Here is a 19376-nt window from a genome sequence, read left to right on the forward strand (position 1 = left end):
AGGAAACATTACTCATGAGGGATTTGCAAAATGGCCCAGCTCGTTTAAAAGCACGGGATCATCTCTCCTATCACAAGTCCTTGTCAGATATCTGCCACGTCCCACGACCTATCTTTCTCTCTCTCTCTCTCTCTCTCTTTCTCTCGTTCTTGCGTTCGGCCCGCACAATCCTCTCATGCGTTGCTAACAAGGCCTGCCTCGGTCAGCAGGGACACGCTAGCACGCTAGCACCCGCGCTCAAAAATTCACTCGGCCACTTGGGGGTTTGTGAATACACTTTAAAAGGCTGTGAGAAACAGATGTGTGGGTGTGTGGAGGGCTGGACAGCTTGCACATACATTATCTAATTGATCTAAATATGTGCCGGCACTTAAAATGGCATGCGAAATCAGCAAGCATGCAGGTGGGATTTTCTGGTTGATATCAAGCAACAGTGCAGGCTGGGTCTTACTGTTATATCACTCTCACGCATTGGGGTATTAATGTCAGTCTGTACACTCTTAAAACGAATGTGTTGAAAACAACACAACTTCTATTGTTTTTTTTAAACATGTCTGTGTCCAGATAGGGACAACACATTCATTTTAAGAGTGTACCAAAAAGACAGCTTGAATGTTAAAAAGACCGCCTGAATGTTAATGCTATGACAACTTCCAAAGAGATGTTATTTCTTCTTTCTTTGCCACGGGTGAAATTTATGTATGAAAATCATCACCATGAGGTAATGACAACAAATAAAGTTTTAAGTCAACGCACAGCCAAGACCATAAAAAGGGGATAAATTAAAAGAACAGTGCCCTGGTTTCAAAGACTGATGTCACTTACTTCACGTCAAATCAGTAATATTTCCATCCACATCTTTTTTTTATTGGTTTTGCCTAAGGACATTAGTGGAATGAATAAACATACTGTGAACACAGTGAATTACCACCACTCTCAGCTATAATACACCAGACTTCTGGGCGATGCAGTAGACTTCCCTAGCACTGGGCATCACATTGATTCAGGAGATCTGGAGAAACTGCAGTCTGTGACTTCACTTTTGTGATACCTTCTGCTGTGTCCGACCTTCGTCCAAAGGTAGGAACCTGAGAATGACCAGTGTTCATTGGAACCGGAGAATGACCAGTGTCAGGATTTTCTGTCTCCTCTCTCTGTGTGTCATCCCTCTTTTGTAATTCTGTCCAGCCATGCAGAAACCAACCTTCATGCAAACCCTAACGCATGATGGACGCCAATGTACCGGACTGAATATGATTTTATCCTTCCAGACAGTTCTGGCCCGAAGGCCTTGCCTTTGGCTCTATCGGAGTCTGTGAGACGCTCCAGGCACGTCGCGAGACTGCATGAGGGAGTGTGGATGCTCCTTTGGGTAACTGACAAAGTCGGACTAGACCCAAGCAGCGTGATGAAAAACATATTCCCCTTTCTCCGAGCTCCGGCGAGTTCTCCAGAAGGTCTCCAACATCACTGACACGTGTACTGTACACAAGCTATTATCATCATCTCTTCCTCTCTCTCCCTATCAATCCCTCTCTCTCTCTCCCCATCCATCTCTCTCTGTCTCTCTCTCTCTCTCATTCTGTCTGTGCTGTCTGTGCATTTGTTCATTCGTACAGTGTAACCATTTTCAACTAACAGTATTTTTTGAAGCATGCATGATACAACTTGTGAAATGAAAAGCCACTGCCTTAGTTTCACCGTGCTTTAGTCATGTTTTTGGATCTGAAGTAGAATTAGGCCCTGGGGTGCTGTAGATGTAGGAGTCCGTTTTCTGGAAGTTGTTACTCGTCTCTAAACCCTTCTAAATCCACTGAGAGGAGAGATGGTGTCATGAATCCTTCATGTAGAGAACAGAAGAGTCACAGAGGGGGAGACTTGCAGTCTTTGGCTACGTGCTAACACATATCCTCCCCTTTTTCTTGCTATCCATATGTGGAATAAACAAAAATTAATCCTGCAGTCCAAGACCAATCATGATATACTTTGAGGGGGACATAAAAATGCCAACCCCAATATCAAGACATAAATTGTTAGGCTACAGTAATATAGGCTACAGTAGTATCACTCACTATTGTACAAAAATGGTATGCTAAATGGTATGCTAAATGGTTAAATATTTGGAAGGGAGTACAGAGATGAGATGATCTCAGTTAAGTGAACTTGATTACATAAATTTGCCAAGAAAATATTGATTTGACAATAATCCTCTGTGAGCCATCGCTTACTGTATGTGACAGTTGTAGAATACCATGGAATTATTAAATAGCAATGGAGAAAAACAGATGGACATTATTTCTGAGAAATTACGCACTGCCTTCTCTTTCCGCCCTCCCTCTCCTGTAGCATTTGATCAGTGCTCGTTTTAAGTTGAAAACTTAAGAATAAAATCAATCTATATCTATATTTAAATGTTCATAATGGCATTTTAGTTTATGTGAGTGATATAGTTCAATGTGAGTATAGGTTTGATTTTAGATATTGTAATTGTCCGATTACTTTCATTTTAATCCCTATCATTTTATCTAGTTAGAATAAATAAATAAAAATTCAACTGTCAATTGCCCCATAGAGGGAAGGAAAACCCCCACTGAACCAATCAAATGCAGTTTCTTAAAAATGATGATATTCAGAAACAAAGAGAACCTGCACTGGCGTATTCAAATATAGATGAAAGGGGGAAAATGGATTCTCCACAAGAGCTAATTGACCTGTGACAGCAGAGAAGCCAAGTCAATATCTTTTTGTTGCTGCTCCATATGCTGATTGAACATGTGAAGCTTGGCAAATGAGTCTGAAATGTCAACCTGGCAAAGCAAACAACTCTCTGTCTGCTTCTTATTCTTCCCAGATAATACAGCATGTGGGGTGGGGTGAGATACATGTTTGACAAAATCATATGTTGCTGAAGATAGACATATTTTTAACACACAGTTTGATGGCTTAGGGGTGTTTGCTTACTTGTGTTCAAGGTAAACTCATAAGGAAAGCACATAGTCTCCCATTGGACTTTTATTTTCTCAAAACATCTCAAAAATTGTCTGCCTAGACGAGGATGACATCATGTCTCTTGACAAACGCTTTGAAAGTATGACTTCCTGTTTAACGCGGTGATAACTTCTGAACTTTAAAAATCTGAAATCTCTGTCAAACTCAAGTCGGCTTCAACTCTTCACTGTACCATCACTGACAAACCTCCTCCAAAACAAGAGCTTCACTATCTGAGTTTCACAAATATTTTCAACTGTAAAAATCAACTTGTGGTATGCAAGTTCTTCTTTGATTGAGCAAAGCATCTGGCATCTACACCCCTGCCAGTCTGTGATTTCATATACTTTCTATGCCAAATCAATTATTTCCAGGGAAACACATAAATAAAAAAGAAAACATCTTACCAATGAATAAGTTCCACTCTGGGTCCAAGTCGGCCTGATTGGCCAGGCAGCCCTTGATGACGTTCTGGCAGTAGTTGCCGCAGGGCTTAAGGTCGGGCAGTCCTCCGCAGTATGGGCAGTACAGCATCCGTGTGAGCGCCTTAGAGCAGCCTGGCGACACATTCACCTTTAAACAAGAACATCACATACTGTTAAGATAAAGTGGACCTCAGGAGTTCAGAACATTAAAGCAATATAGTAATAACTGGCAATGTAATAATGGCCAACCAGAGTATATGAATTCATGCAGTGAACACAATTGTCTCTCTTCTTTGAATTTGAAGATTAATGCATGACCACAACTTCATAGGTGGCTTCACAAGTATGATAATAGGCAAAGTTGTAAAAGTAAGTAATTGTCATGTAGGCTACTAGACGAATGTCTTGAGTGTTGAAATTGTAACTGCATTCACATTGTCAAAAACAGAGTCTAGAATCAGTCAAACAGTGACAGACTAAAGTAAATTGAGTCCTCAGAATGTAATTACCATTAACATTTAGTAGGACAAAGGCCTGAGGTGCTTTGTGCAAAACTATGCAGGAGGAGAAAAATACTTGCCTTCTTAGGGTTTTAAATTTGGATGGACTTGACAGAGACAGCAAACAGCTTGTGAAAAAATGCAATTTTCAGTTGCATTTCATTAAAAGAGAGCCATTTCATCCAAAATGCCTGAGATGCATTCTAAGTAGGAGAGCATACACCTAAAAAGACATCACACACCACCAAACACCCTAACAGTGTCAGAGCAGATGCTGCTGTACCACTGACATCACCTCGTCGGACCTGGTGTTTGAAAACAACAGTATTCTCACATGTGTTCACACTTCAGCTGAGGAGGAATACCCCCTCTCCTCTCCTCTCCTCTCCTCTCCATTCTCACCCCTGTGAAACATCTGGTAATTGGACGTCAGCTTGTGTCTTTATGGTTGACTTCAATCAGTGGTGTCCACTCTGCTCTTGACCGCACCCCACACAGACACACGTAAGAGGCAGGGGCTGAGCTCAGCCGAGCCAGCAAGCCACGCCTTGCCGCACCGGGGTGAGAAGCCTATCGTGACCGAATCGAAAACATCAGGCCACGGCGTGCCGAAAGAAGTGTGACTCATGCATGTGAAGGAGGGCCGGACCCCAACAACAAATTGAATCGAAACTGACGGACCGTCTTGCCCTCTGTCAGACTAGAAGAAGACCAATCCAAGCCTGGTGTCAATGCACCCGGTCTATAGATACATTAGGATGTCTAACAAATTACGACGAACGAATTCAGTTGACACAAATGGGTTTGGTGTTTTGTTACATTAATTTTTCCTCAGATATACAGAAGGGAGCTGTAGCCTTCCCTCCTCTTTTATCACAGGAAAATGTGTCGGCCTCTTCAGTGCTGGCGAGCCCCAGCATCAGCCTTCCTCCAAGAGCTGTTTAGAACAGTTGGGATCAAACAAAGCTGTTCTGACACATGCAATTTAGCAGGCGTATCAGACGCAACCTCACAGGGGGCTTTGAAGATGATGTACTGGAGATGTCATCTCGGCATGCCATACTCCAAAAAAAAAATGTGTGTACTGGCAATTTGTTCCCAACAGGCAACAAGTGCAAGCAACACAGCAGATCTAAAACCAACCCCACCAACACCCCCCCCCCCCCCCCCCCCACCCCCATTCCTCTATTCCATGCCTCTGAATTGGAACGTGTGTTCAGAATAAATAGGGCTTTTTGATTGTGTGTCATAACTGCTTGCATTGCTGCGCAATATTGCAAAATCACAACATTTAAGTTAGTAGCTTCCCAAAGCTTAGGAGACCTACAGATATTCACAGCCCAGAGAAATGTTTTATGCAATTTTTTTTTCCTGAGTGTGAGGAATATAGAATAATTTCTCCTCTGTATGAGATATAGAGGCCATTTTTCTCTGCAGGCATTGTGTCCTCTTTCTCCCAGTTAATAGCTACACTTCAAAGGACTACAAGCATGGCTTTTTTTCAGAACACACAGTAGAAAACAAAAACTAAAATATGTTTTGTTTACATTCACCAACCATACTTCATATTTGTTTTGTTTGTATCTCTTTGAAATGAAGCTGTTTGTGCTTGGTTAGGCCCTTTCAGGCTCTGCAATCCCATAAACATACTTAATCCCTACAAAACAAACAACACTGTATACAATAATGTCAAGCTAAAAACAATACATTGTGCTGTCAAAGCTGATAAGCAAGCTTATTAAACCAGCACCACCAAATGTACACATACACCAGAACAAAAAGCAAACATGAGCCCAGTAACACAATAAATAAATAAATAAATAAATAAACAAACAAACAAACACATGTTACAGGGCCATGAGTACTGTGTGGTAGAATATTAAAAAGCCCCAACACACATTAATTTACAAACTAACAAGAAGACAAATCTTGCCCTGAGGGGGGCTTGCTGCTCAAAAACGTTGGTTTCAGCTCTCTTATTTAAGTCTGACTGAGCATGGAAAGGACTGAGTACCATATCTCACTGACTCGCCTCAAAATCAATGAGAGAGACTCCTTCAAAAACAATACAAGTTTAGCACTCTATCAAATATCTGTATCAGTAAACATATGGAAGAATGGGTAACAATTTCTGTGGTTGGCTGTGTTCTCAATCTTTACATTATACTCCATACTGTAAGGCGTTATGAAATATTGCAATCCACTATTAATCAACGATTAATACAGGTAAACTGGCGAAACACAACAATCTATAAAAATGGAAATTGCATTTACTGGGAATTTACTTCAGTCTGTTTCTATGGTTTTCACTGGAGATAAGGTGGTGTTCATAATTGAATTGAATTAAACACCTTGAATTTCCCCTGGGGATCAATAAAGTATCTATCTATCTATCTATCTATCTATCTATCTATCTATCTATCTATAATGACTCAAAACAAACTTCTCAGACACATCAGCTATCCCAGGATTGGAATTAATCACCTCAAATATGACATGTCTGTGTGTGTGTGTGTGTGTGTGTGTGTGTGTGTGTGTGTGTGTGTGTGTGTGTGTGTGTGTGTGTGTGTGTGTGTGTATGTGTGTATGTGTGTGTGTGTGTATGTGTGTGTGTGTGGTTATAAATAAATCAGATGATAAGTGTGATTCAGATATATTTCTCGTTTTACCCCTGGATCGCTGGGCTCCAGTAATCACATTATCTGGGTTTTTAATAATAGATGCAATCTTCTTGGTGTAACTGTACAGTCTAAAATTCACATCCATATCCTACTGCTCGCCAAAACTATTCATTACACTTAGCTGACACACACTTCTGTTGGGATATTACAGTTAAGCAGATAACTCATCAGGAATAATAAATCATCAGTTTCCCTATATGGTAAGGGCCTATCATTCTATAAACTGATTTTAAAGGATAATAATAAACAAAAAAACTACAGTGCTGCATGTTAAATGGTTTGTAAAAGGAATATATTCCCTACTCATGAGTAATGCATGCATATGTCCCTTTCTGATAGGCATGTGGGCAATTGTATGTAACTTTCTGAAAAGCAGGTAGTTGATGTAGGGGCTCACTGATTATGTCATATATTCCTTGGCATCTCTATTGAGTTACTGGTTCCTCAAGAAGGACTTCAGAAGGACAAAAGGAGTTACCTCATTATTTTCAAAAGCCACTTCTGAATGACTGAGAAGGATTAAGTGCTGTTAGAGCACTACAAACCTTAAATGGCACAAGACAGCGCTACCTAAAAGCGCACGCTATAATACCAGCTTTAACATCCCTCGAACGTGACACTCTTGGCATGATGCGAGGAACATCCGCACGCCACCGTGAACATAATCCCAAACTATTCCGACAGGTAATGGAATCCAGTTTGACAGAGAAATCTGGGAGGCTCAAAGACACAACCATAACAAAATAAGAAGGGGGCTCGAAGTGCAGGAAACTGGAGAAATCCAAATGTGTCAGCTTTAATATAATGCAATCATAAAAATGGCTTGACATTGTTCCGCCTCTCTCTTTTTAAAAAAAAAAAAACAATTCAAGGAAGATGAACAGAACACACAAAATGGGCACGGAAAAAAGACTGGGCAATATCGACCATCTGTAGGGGTGGCTTCATGCCAAAAAGCAGCCAGTGCATCCTGGGGTTAGCCAATTAGCAGCGGATAAAGGGCTTTTCATATTTTGGATGGGAGGAAGAAGTCATTGCCAGAACACACCCACTCTTCTTAGATGGGGTGAAAGGAGGAATATGGGGAAATATGTGGAAATTGTTTTTGATTGTGGCATTAGTTGAGATTGATTGTTCTTTGCGCCAAGGGATATCTCTCTAATTGCCTTTGTCAGTGTCTGTGAAGCAGTTTTAGAAATACAGTAAATCCAAATCCATAACCATGGCCTTTGAAAAAGTCACTTGTGCAATTTCATTTCCAAGTCATATTGAACTGCATATAACGCTTGCAGCCAGCGACTGTCACAAACGATATAATTTCCTTAGTTTAGAGCGTTGACTTACAGTAAGAAATTCAGTGATTCAGTGTTTTCACATCATCTCTATCAGGTCCAACGGTTCAAATACACTGGCAATTTCTTCATTCATAAAAGTTTCATACAATCCTCCAGGCTCTTTCTTTATTTTTCTGAAGAGTGCTGTAAACAACAGCCCCTGGGAGGTGCAGCTGCAGTTGGACAAATGTGCTAAATATTTATTAAAATAACATATTATTATAAGGAACAAGAATATCAAATCTTCATTCGGTGCCATTGCAGTTTTATATTCCTGATGAAGCATTAAAGTAAAAAAAAGTTTCAAACTATACCAATGGCATGAAAGACAAGTAAAGTGGTATAGAGCACATGATGAAGGGCAAAGCACCAGAAACCATTCCAGGAGGAGAGCATTTACCATCTGCTAATTCACTCTTGATGTGTGAGCTAACAGCCTCATGTCCCCCACTCAGCTAGCAGTACATCATTACATACAGTCATCTCGATCATTTCCCCATCGCCATAACTAGCGTTAGCGGCAGTGCGGGACAGCCAGCCAGCTATATGGCCATCAGTGCATGACTGCTCTAATTGAGTGCTGCTTTAATATATTAGGCAACGCGCGGCATGCTGCATGGCTGGTAGGGGTGCTAGCGTAGCCCCCTCCAGCAGCGGCCCAGACGCGGTGCGGAGGAGGGCAGAGGGGGGACGAGAGCGAGCGCTGCCGGTGCCGAGCCTCCGCACAGCTACTTCTCACACAGAACACACACGACGGAGCACTTAGCAGGTAATATAGACAAGAGCAGGGCTACCATTCGCTATGCTCTACTGACACAGATCATGGTCTATTGGCATAGTTTATTGCAGTTGGGCCTGCCAGCGTTTAGCACTGCGGTGTGTCTTCCAAGGACAAGGCTAGGACGCAGGTTTGGTTCATAGGGCCGATCCCTTCATGAACAGTCCTACCCTGGTGCTAACAATGGGAACATGAACTGTCTGCTGAAAAGTGATATTTCCAACGACTTCCCATTAACAACTAGGCCAGAGTGTGTTATTTGCAAAGACATCCTGCATTCTCCTCTTCTGATTTAGACTCACAGGGCCCATTCTATTTTTAAAAAGCACGCCATTATACAGTAGCATTTAACAAAAATGTGTCCTGCAGTGACCTAAATTACAGCTAACTTCCTAATGTTAAGGTTAGAGCTGAAATAAAGAACCTCACATTAATTAAAGGAAGGCCTTAATATAGTGTCGCTCCTGTGGGAAATAAGATTTAATAGAATTTCAGGCTGTCTTAAAGGACAATTGCGTAATGCATTTTTAAATCTATAATTGGCCAGGCCAAACATGTAACACAATGTCTTTCCCCCACGTCAGTTATAACGCAGACCGTTTTCTCAGGGGACTAATGTATCTTCAGATGCTTGCTGCTTCTAACTGAAGTGTGTTTCATTTTTTTGACCCATTCCATGGGTGAGCTGTGGAACAGTATGCCTGTGCTTTGCCAGGCTGTCTGTGATATTTGCAAAGGCAGACTGTTACCCCTCCATCCTTTATTAAAAAGGAGACAACTGCATCTGGGGAACGATGAAACTTGCATATTTTGCTGCACTGAATTTAGAAAGTAGTGAGTGAGTACTGTATGAAAATCCCTCAGACTTTCTGTCTCCATTTCCCTTTCTCTCTCTCTCCCTCTCTCTCTTTCTCTCTCTCTCCCTCTCTCTCTCTCTATCTATCTCTCTTTGCCTGAGCTTTTTGGAGTATGCACTGACTTTACATATTTCATTGAAAGGCAGATCAGAAAGACCATCACGGCATGCCGAGAGGGGTGTCAGTTAGCATCGATTCAAAGAAAGGGCCCGTTCAGCTGACACGGACCGCAGAAGGGAACCAGAGCCGAGCCGCACCGAAGCTGACGCTCCTGGCTCGGCGGCACATGCTCCGGGCTCCGGGCCGACACCCGGCAGACACGGCGTCAGCTCCCTGGGCCCGCGGCCCTCTGGCAGGCTGGGCGAGTGCGGCGGCCATGGTCGTGATTTACCGTGACAAGCGGCAGGCTAAAAGCCGGACTAAGCTACCGCTGCGCCAGTAGCGCGGCACACTGGTGTCACATCAGAGCTGCGTTTCGCTGGCTTTTCCCCCTTACCCCCCGGTGGTTAAAAGTGTACTGGAGAGATCTCACTGCCTCCTCCACCCAAACACACACACACAAATGGGCACACACACACACAAGGATATATGTATATACACACACACACACACACACACAAATATTGCACACTCTCTCTCTTCCTCGCTCTCTCTCTCTCTGTCTCTCACACACATACACACACACATGCACACACACACGCACACAAACACTCTCACCCTCTCTTACATATAAACATATACACAGTCTATGTCTAACAGTCTCACACTTTGTCACATATATACACACACAAAGTGTTTTTTCTTTCCTGTACTGACACCACCAAACTGTTAACTGTAGCGTCTGCTAGATAAATACCTCATGGATAAATGCCCTGCAGGATCAAAGTGCCGACGCCTGCCACCTACACCACTGCGACTGGGGCCTCCAGCCTGGTATAAATGTCATGGGTGGATTAGGGCCACCCTGGGTGCCAGCGAAGCCCAGGACGTAGTGTCACTACACGGGTGCTGACAACTCGCCCCCAAGCCCCTCGTTAAATAAAGATGTGCCCCCCCGTCACGCCCTCTATATTTGGGACAGGCTCTGGCTCCAACAAAATGCTGGACAGACACGGTGTACTCATACCACTAACAAGCTGGGGAGAGGGCTTTAATTAATGGGGTTGTTGCGGTCATTGCAGTGACCTGTCCTGCCTTATTTCAGTTTAAGGGAAATGTTATGGTTTCATGTTAAATATTCATATTAGTCTAATAAAAGATTTGGTGTGTGTACGCGCTCACCTTCTTGTTGGTTCATGTCTGCATTGTGTAGTGAACTGGATCATTTGATGATCGGTCAAAATATGCCAAACTGACAAAGACTGAATGAGTTTGGGAACTTTCTCATTTCTATCCTCAGTTTTGCAGAACAACAGTATCACTCTGACATAGACACTGCACACTTATGACCACAGTCATCAGATTGGGCCGATAGTGTGTCCCCTTTGGCTCAGACGCTTCAGCCACTGCTAGGGCAAGGTGCCATCAACATGATCATGCCGTTCAGAACACTCCTACTGATGAGAATCACTGTTTGTGCTGCAGTGTAAGGGGCTTTGGAAAAAACATCTGTGAAATGAATAAATGGAACATATCCCTGGTAAGGGTGACACAGTTGAGTGTGAGTGTGTGTGTTTGTGTGTGTGTGTGTGTGTGTGTGTGTGAGAGTGTGTATGTGTGTGTGTGTGTGTGTGTGTGAGTGAGTGTGTGTGTGTGTGGTGCCACAGTTGAGTGTGATAGCATGTTTGTTGCTGAGACGACTGTTCCCGCTCCTGTGGCTATTTTGCGCTCCATCAGATTTCATTACAGTGTTAATGACAAAATAACAGCAACTCTTTTTATGGGTCAAAGGCTCGGCAGGAAGACTTTGACATCCATCGACTAAATAGAAATTCAGTCTGAACCACATAGACCCAGTGACACCGGTTATTTTGTGATTAGTGGCTAGTTACTCTGCCACATTAGATCCTATTCAAATTTCAGAGTTTGAATTTCCCCTTGATGTAAGATTTCCTGTATAGGGTTACTGGGTTCACAGATTTGAGTATGGATGGGATCTGGAGAAACTAGAGATGCACATATCCACTGAGCCGTATCTGACCTCACTTCAGTGCACATAACGCTGTGGTTAGTCAGTTTGTCTCAGTCACTATGGGCATCACAGGTCAAAACTTTGATCTCAGATCTGTAAGGGCAAACAGCTACACATATATTGCAACGATAACAACAGGTTGTCTTTACTATAGCAGGCAAGCATTCAGTAAATAGGGATTCAAGTCCAAATGTGCATTTCTGTAGTCCTTTTCAAAAGTACAACTTCACATGGCACATGACATCAATAATCCCTGGGTTTTTAAGTACTGCACCGTGCATGATATTTTATCCTAGGCAAATGGTCACCATAATCCAGAGTGAGAGAGATTTTCCATTTCTCAATCCCTGGAAAATGACAAATGATGGAGATGGAGACTTAATCCCATTTTTGAGGTAATTTCATTTGTTTGTCTTTGATGAATATCTGCCCCCCCCCCCATTATCTTCAATTACACATTCAGTTACTATACTACTTTCAAAAAATGTTTCCAAAATGTATTTGTAACAACAATCCTTTTTGACAAACATGTGCCACCATTGTGAATGTGAAAGCTTTCACCACTCTATGACAATTTCAGCTAAAAAAACATGGCCATAATTGACATCCGTACCAACGCGTTATGAGCCACAGTTGTGTTCCATGTATCCGTATAGCTGAGGGGTGGAACCATGTTTCCCCACTTCGTTTGGAAAAGCATTGCTTCCCATTAAAGCAAACTACAGTGAGAGCTCATTTCCTGTACAGGGTTTTGCCCAGCGTGCACGTGGGCGTGTGTGTGTGTGTGTGTGTGTGTGTGTGTGTGTGTGTGTGTGTGTGTGTGTGTGTGTGTGTGTGTGTGTGTATGTGTGTAAGCCCATTTCCCACAGGGGACCTTTTCCATGCGCCCTTTTAAACGCTTTGCCATTTTCTGTCTCATGTTCGTGACAACCAGTCCAAGTGGAGCAACCACCTGTGCAAATAGCCACGTCTCTATAGAACGGCCGCGCACTGCGCTCAAGCCCCGGTTGCTTTTACAGAAAGGTGTGGACTCTCTGTCTAGAGCCCATTAAAGCGCTTTGATAGAATCCAGATTTTGTTCTCTTTGGAACTTGTCACGGTGTTCTAATTGAGTGCATTCCGTTTGTCATACTTGAAATGAAAAAAAGGGTTTTAACTGGGGCCATTTGTATGACGCACATTAGTCTCTCATGACTGCAGTTCTATGCCCAAACATAGCTCCTTTTGAAACAACCTTTCAGATTACACATTTGCAGCACTCCTAATGTCACAAAAGTGACACAACTGTAAACATGAATATAGACTGCAAAGATGCAGCACTTAAAAGAGCACATAAAAAAAGCTCTACATTGGAAATGTACTGTAAAGTTTGTCATACTGCAAACACCATGTTGCAAGGAGCTCCACACTATTTTGCCCGGCATGCACATACTAGCTGGATGGTGCTAAATCTTGCATGTTACTCATGGGTTTTACTTTAGCTGGTGGGGGTGGATTTGAGGGAGAGGAGGATTTGTCCTGTCAAATGAATTCTTCCTGATTCTCGCAGCTCCTAAAGCCCCAACTAGGCTTTATTCCTGACTGACGCCGCTGTATTCAGCCACAGATCTGCTCTGTGCTCATCAGAACAAAACAATTAATCTGGTCAATCTAAAGTGGCATCAAGTAATGATTTTAAATGATGTCAACTATTTAATTGGTTATCATAGTGCTTAGAAACGGCTGCGTTCAGAAACCATTTTCTATTGCCCATCACCACAGGACACTGAAGAGAGCATAAGTCGATGTTAAAGAGCCAGTTTAAGGCCAAATGCCATAAGAGAGGCAGTAAAACCACCGAGTTTTATGACAGATTGTGCTTCACTGCATGGTCAATTTAGTGAGCTGTCCACCACAAAGGAACCAGGGAATGACCTCAGGCATACCTTGCTTAATTGGAGGGTGACAGCTGCAATATGGACACTTCACAAATGTCTCCTGTGGCCTGTATGTAATTCAGTGGGCATGAAGGGCCACGGTAGAGCATGGAAAAAGAGAGTGACTGAGAAAGTTGCACAATACAACACCTACAACATCTGCAAGGTGCACCAGGGGTGATAAGTCATACATATCTTAGAGAGAAACCAGACAGCTGCCAGGTTCACACCTACTTTGACGGCATTTGCTTTGTGATGGCAGGTAGAACTTTCTTTATGTAGGGTGTTGTACTTGTAATTTGACTGCCCATATATGTATAGATGTGTCTGCTGGCTTAAATGTTACATTGAAGAATATGTGTATACAGAATTAATGTTTCATTTTGTCTAGTTAATTAATATTACTTCAAAGATGGAGATCTTGGGACACATTTTCAAACACTTCCAACAAGACATGTGTTACGTAACATTTCCAGCTGTGCAAGAGAGAATATTTTAATATGTTCATTTCTCTCTTGTGTTATTGTTTGGATGGCATGTTTATTAGAGGTTAGTGAGCCACCTAACCTCAAACTCATGAACACATCACATCTACAGCAATGTATAATGAGCAAAGTGCCCATTGTGGTTTACGAGTTTATAAGGGTTTACTCAGAATGGTCATATAATTTCTGTGACAAATATTAAAATGGATTCATTGGTGAAACCTTACAATTGTCTTCCCTTTACCACTGTGTCCTGTCCTACTGTAGCACTCCTAAAGTAAAGCAAACAATGCATCAAACTCACCAAAAAGTAAGAACCAGCCCTTTTTGTCTCATCCAAGTCACTTAAGGTCCACATAGTCTATTCAGTTATAAAATATTCCTTTCTATCCTCAGAATGTGGTTCAGTGGTGAGAAAAAATGTTAGTGGATCCGGCCATAAATGTAGACTATGGCACATTAAAAACTGCATGTGTCAGTATTTACGTCCAGATGGCATTCTTGTACAATGGAGATGCCTACCTATTGCATTCAAATAATGACGGCAGGGATTTATCTGTCCTGCACACTGCCTAGGCTGTCTCTAATTGGGTTATGACAATATAAAACCTTAAAAAGAAAAGACATTTGTCAAAGCAATGTGTTTTCACACAAAAGCACTCTGAGTGAAATAAAGCATGCACTGTATCTTATCAATGCCACCGAGCATCCAAAAAACTAAAATGACAAACCGCTCCAGTGTAAAATGAAACATGTAACGAAAAACAACTCTGACTGAATTTATTAGATGCCATTGGCAGCTAGCAGCTTTAACAGATACGCTATCTAGCTAAAGCTAATTAGGTGGTCAGAGGGGGAAAATACACTGCGTAGAGAAGTCTGTAAAGGCCACGGTTGTTTCCTTCTGATGGAGGATAATCACCACAAATTCTCCATTCTGTGCCCTGTGAGCATCCAGCGAAGCACCAAGACAGAGAGTCGACAATCTGCTCCATCATTGCCACCTGCCAACGTGCTAATAAACAACAGAGGAAAGGTCAGGCCCTGGCTGGAGGTGTCGGGCTTAAAACACAGGTTTGATTAAAACCCCCCGTGTTCAATCCCAGCCGTGGGCTGCCACAAGCCACACCCTTGGTTTCTCCTCTGCGTGATGGAAAGCATTAAGCCAACAAGGGGCCGTAAAAACACATTCCATCATGGTCACTTTGCGTGGCAATTTCTATCAGGCCTTGCTCTCTCCCACTTATTCTCTCTCTCTCTCTCTCTCTCTCTCTCTGTCTCTCTCTCTCTCTCTCTCTCTCTCTCTCTCTCTCTCTCTCTCTCTCTCTTTCGCTCTCTCTCTCAAACGTAAGTGGCACACTGGCTGCCACATAAAAAAGCTAATTTAGTGGTTGTGGTTGAAAGCCATGAAAATATTAAGACCATATTAGCCAAAATCCTAAAAGTGGAGAAGCCAGTGTACACGCGGCCATAAATCAGTGGTGCCTGATCATTCCCAATATGCTACACAATGTGCTATTTCACTTTCGTCAATGTGGACGTCTGGTATCTGCATTCTTTCAGTGAGGAGGTCTAGCGTATTACTCCACTGTGGCTCAACATAAAATGTACAATAATGCACAAAAGAGTTGATATAAATGGGTGATATTGATCCTGGCAGTGGAGCTCCGCAATGTCAATAAACATCAAATACTTTTGACGGCTTAATTGTCTGGTTCTCACTCAAAGTCATCGAGTCGTCATGTTTGTTGACTGCTTTCCAAGCACTTAATGATCGGGTGAATTTCGAGCTGTATCTATTGTATCACGCATAGATGAGGTCAGTCTTTCCATTTCAAAAGCCCTCTCTGACCATGAAGCTGATGAAATTGTAGTGTACTGTATATACTGCTTGGAATTGAAACAAACATACTTGTTAGGAGATTAGTCCATCAGTGTCAATAGGACTGTAGAAATATGTCCAGTAGCCTATAGGGAGAGATGGCTCGTAATGAATGGTTTTCAAGACTGAAAAGTGCATGTGCTTATTAGAAGATTATTCCATATGTGATACTGGGACTGTAATGTACAGAAAGGATGTACAGCCAGGAATGGGTCGTATGTTTATGGACAGAACTTGGCACATGGCAGTCTATTCCTATCATTTCTCCCAAAATGTTCTACAATCTGTGGGTATTACTAGTGTTGTTCATTGCAAGGTGCTGACACACTGATCAAAGGGAGCGCTTAGACAGCGAAACTAAAGATCAAATCCCGTGAAATGAAGATACAAACGCTGAGCTCTGTCACCTGAGAGCTGGGGGTAAAACATATTCATAACATAGCATCCACAAGCCATTAGAATATCAAAGCATGCCGAGCGCTGTGGTGAAGCCCAAACCATCAGGTGGTCTGGGCCTCAGGCAGATAGGACAGACAAGGCCAGCAAAAAGATAAACGATGTTCACTTCAGAGTGACTGAGATGTGTTCATCACTAGTACTAGTAAGCAGTTCCTTGCTTGAGGTTTTATTTTTTTATGAGTGTTTTCTGTTTGTTTAGATGAAACATCAAGTGAAAAATCCTAGCTGTGGGTAATTATATAATTCTGGCCAAACACAGACTAATTCATAATTAGCAAACTGTCAACAGTGACAACAGTGTTCTTGGTCTTTACAAGATTTATACGTAGCCTTCCTTTTATTTAGTTAGCTCACAGTTTTATATGAGAATTTGTTACTGTTGCTTTGCTGCTGTCCCCAATGAAACACTAATTGAGTGGGATATGGCCAAAAAATTACACTGTATATGTAATATGAGGATTGGCATCTTCTAAAAACATATGCATCCAACTCACCTTTGCCACTCTGTTTGCCACCTCTCTGCCAACCATGAGCCCCTGAACAAACGTCCGGGCTGCGATGAAGGCCCTCGTGACCTGGGCCTTCAGCTTGCGGGGCACGTCGCCAAACGGCTTGAGCTGGTCAGTGTACTTGCTGATGCATTCCAGGTAGTCGTCGGTGAAGTGGTACTGCGAGTTGAGCAGCTGGAACATGCGCTCGAGCAACCGCGACCAGAAGTCGTTGAGCATCTCCTGGAGGTTGACGTTGCCGCCCGTGTAGTAGCGCTTGAGCTCCGTGAACAGCTCCTGAAAGACCTCCGAGTTCTGCATGTACAACTTGCCGTATGTCCGCACGAACATGTCATTCAGCGACCTCTGTGAGTTTTCCAGCAACTCCAAGAAGAATTCTAAAAAGAAAGAAAGAGAGAGAGAGACAAAGAGAGAGAGATGGAGGTAAGTGAGAACATGCTGCTTGATGTTGCTGCTTGATGTGTGTGTGTGTGTGTGTGTGTGTGTGTGTGTGTGTGTGTGTGTGTGTGTGTGTGTGAATGATGGTGCTCCTAAATATGTGTGAAGTTGTGTCTGTTTTTAGCACCCATTACTGTAATAACACCTTCAACTTCCATTGTGTCTTTTAAATATTTGAAAACCGGAAACATAAAATCCAAGGCCCAGGACCACTATCTGCTATCTGAACTACTAACTGAACCACATTCTGCATTTACTCAAAACTGAAACACACGCCATGATACAATTTCCTTCCTTCACTCCAGCATGGTCCACATATCATATCATGTGTCCGAGTGAGAAGTGCAGAAAGCCTGCCAGCCGACCTGCCATATGGCATTCCAATTAGAGCTCTGTGTCTAAACTTAAATGATGAGAGTAAAGATTTATGTAAGGTCACCGCAGTGACCGTCTGGCCGGGCTCAGACACTTGCCGTCTCGCTCTTATCCCCTGGATTTCACCGTCCGAGTGTTTATAACCTCGGGGCTTGGTAACTTTACACTGAGTGCCACCACGACGCACCGTATTTCAAATGAGGCACTTAAGGCAGAAAGACAGTGTGACTTCAACTTGTGCGTGCCCGTGCTTGGGAATGACTTTAGCCCTGGCTGCTCTGTATAAACCTGAGATAACCATTATGTGTGGGATGTCCTTCCAAAGGCCATGAATAATTGAGAATAATCTAAATAATGGTCCACAACCATCATTAAATATTAAAGAAAGGGGTTCTCAGTCCTAGAACAAATAAAACAAGGTTTCGGATTTTGACACCATTAAAATGGCTTCTGTCCCTATAGTTGTGTTCCCACCCACTGTCAGTCGAGTAATGGCACTTAAATAACAGCCTGATTAGAAACATGGAAATGTGACGACCAATATCCTAGCCGGAGATATAACACACAATATATAGTTTGCTCTCAAAATGTTCCTCATTCTCTTTGCACTTCATAACAATGTGACCTGCTGTGGAATAACCAAACACTCACTAACTCACAGACAAACACACACACACACACACACACACACACACACACACACACACACACACACACACACACACACACACACAAACACACAGTGCACATCTGACAACTGCAGCATGTCTGGCTGTGATCTCAATGTGTGCTGATGACAGCACTTCACTTTGTTTACACGCCTCACAGTAATCAGCCACTGAGTGCCTGGCTGGCTGAGAAGGCCGCAGCATCACCCAACACTTGAACTCAACACAAAAGTGTCTTTTTCGCTCCCTCTTTCCTCCCTCTCCCCAAGACAATTTGTTAGTTTTACTCACTGTCGTTCGAGACGCAGAGAGGAGAAAATAGAAAGAAAAACATGACATGAGCTTCATAGAGTAATGACTGCTGGAAGTTATGTTCTTTTTTAAAGAAATAGTTCACCAGACTCAAGACCAACAATTCCAAGTGAAAAACAGAATACTAGGCGAGGTCTCTTCCAAGGATATGTGCCTGAAGGTGAAACAACAGGTATACCAGCCCTTGACTAGAATGGTTTCATTTCACAATGATGTGATTTTGTGAGATATTATTTTTCCCAGCCATACAAAGTTAATTTGATATTTTCCTATGAAGCAGGCTATTACACAAATGACTGAAATAAAGATTAAGCCAGAGTTTGTCCTTTAATTTCAGAAAGAAACAGACTCCTTCAAGGTGGATCTGATAGTGGAGAGAAAACAAGCCATTTGAGTAATTGCTCTGCGCAGGTTCCTTTTTCCAGCTATCGTTTCACAAGAGTTGCCTCTCAGGCACTTATCATGACAATATCAAATGGGTTGTATTAATCTTCAAATGCCTTTGTAAGTGCTCATTAGTGGAGAGCAATACCTTCGACATTACATTAACACAAGGGGTTACTCCCCCCACACACCTTTTCTCTCTCTCTCTATCTCTCTCTCTCTCTCTCTCTCTCTCTCTCTCTCTCTCTCTCTCT

At 42.5% G+C, this 19376-nt stretch overlaps 1 protein-coding gene across 2 annotated transcripts in view; it reads right to left on the bottom strand.

The window, feature by feature from the left end:
* gpc6a (glypican 6a) overlaps positions 1-19376 on the bottom strand; it is a 122829-nt gene that overhangs the window by 47625 nt on the left and 55828 nt on the right. For both annotated transcript variants that reach the window (XM_042081315.1, XM_042081313.1), the window contains exons 3-4: positions 16931-17322; positions 3396-3561 (exon numbers count right to left, since the gene is read on the bottom strand). In XM_042081315.1, the coding sequence (XP_041937249.1) occupies positions 3396-3561; positions 16931-17322 (558 nt within the window). The remainder of the gene's footprint in view (positions 1-3395; positions 3562-16930; positions 17323-19376) is intronic.

Source organism: Alosa sapidissima, chromosome 23 (assembly GCF_018492685.1).
Source record: "Alosa sapidissima isolate fAloSap1 chromosome 23, fAloSap1.pri, whole genome shotgun sequence".
NCBI lineage: Eukaryota > Metazoa > Chordata > Actinopteri > Clupeiformes > Clupeidae > Alosa > Alosa sapidissima.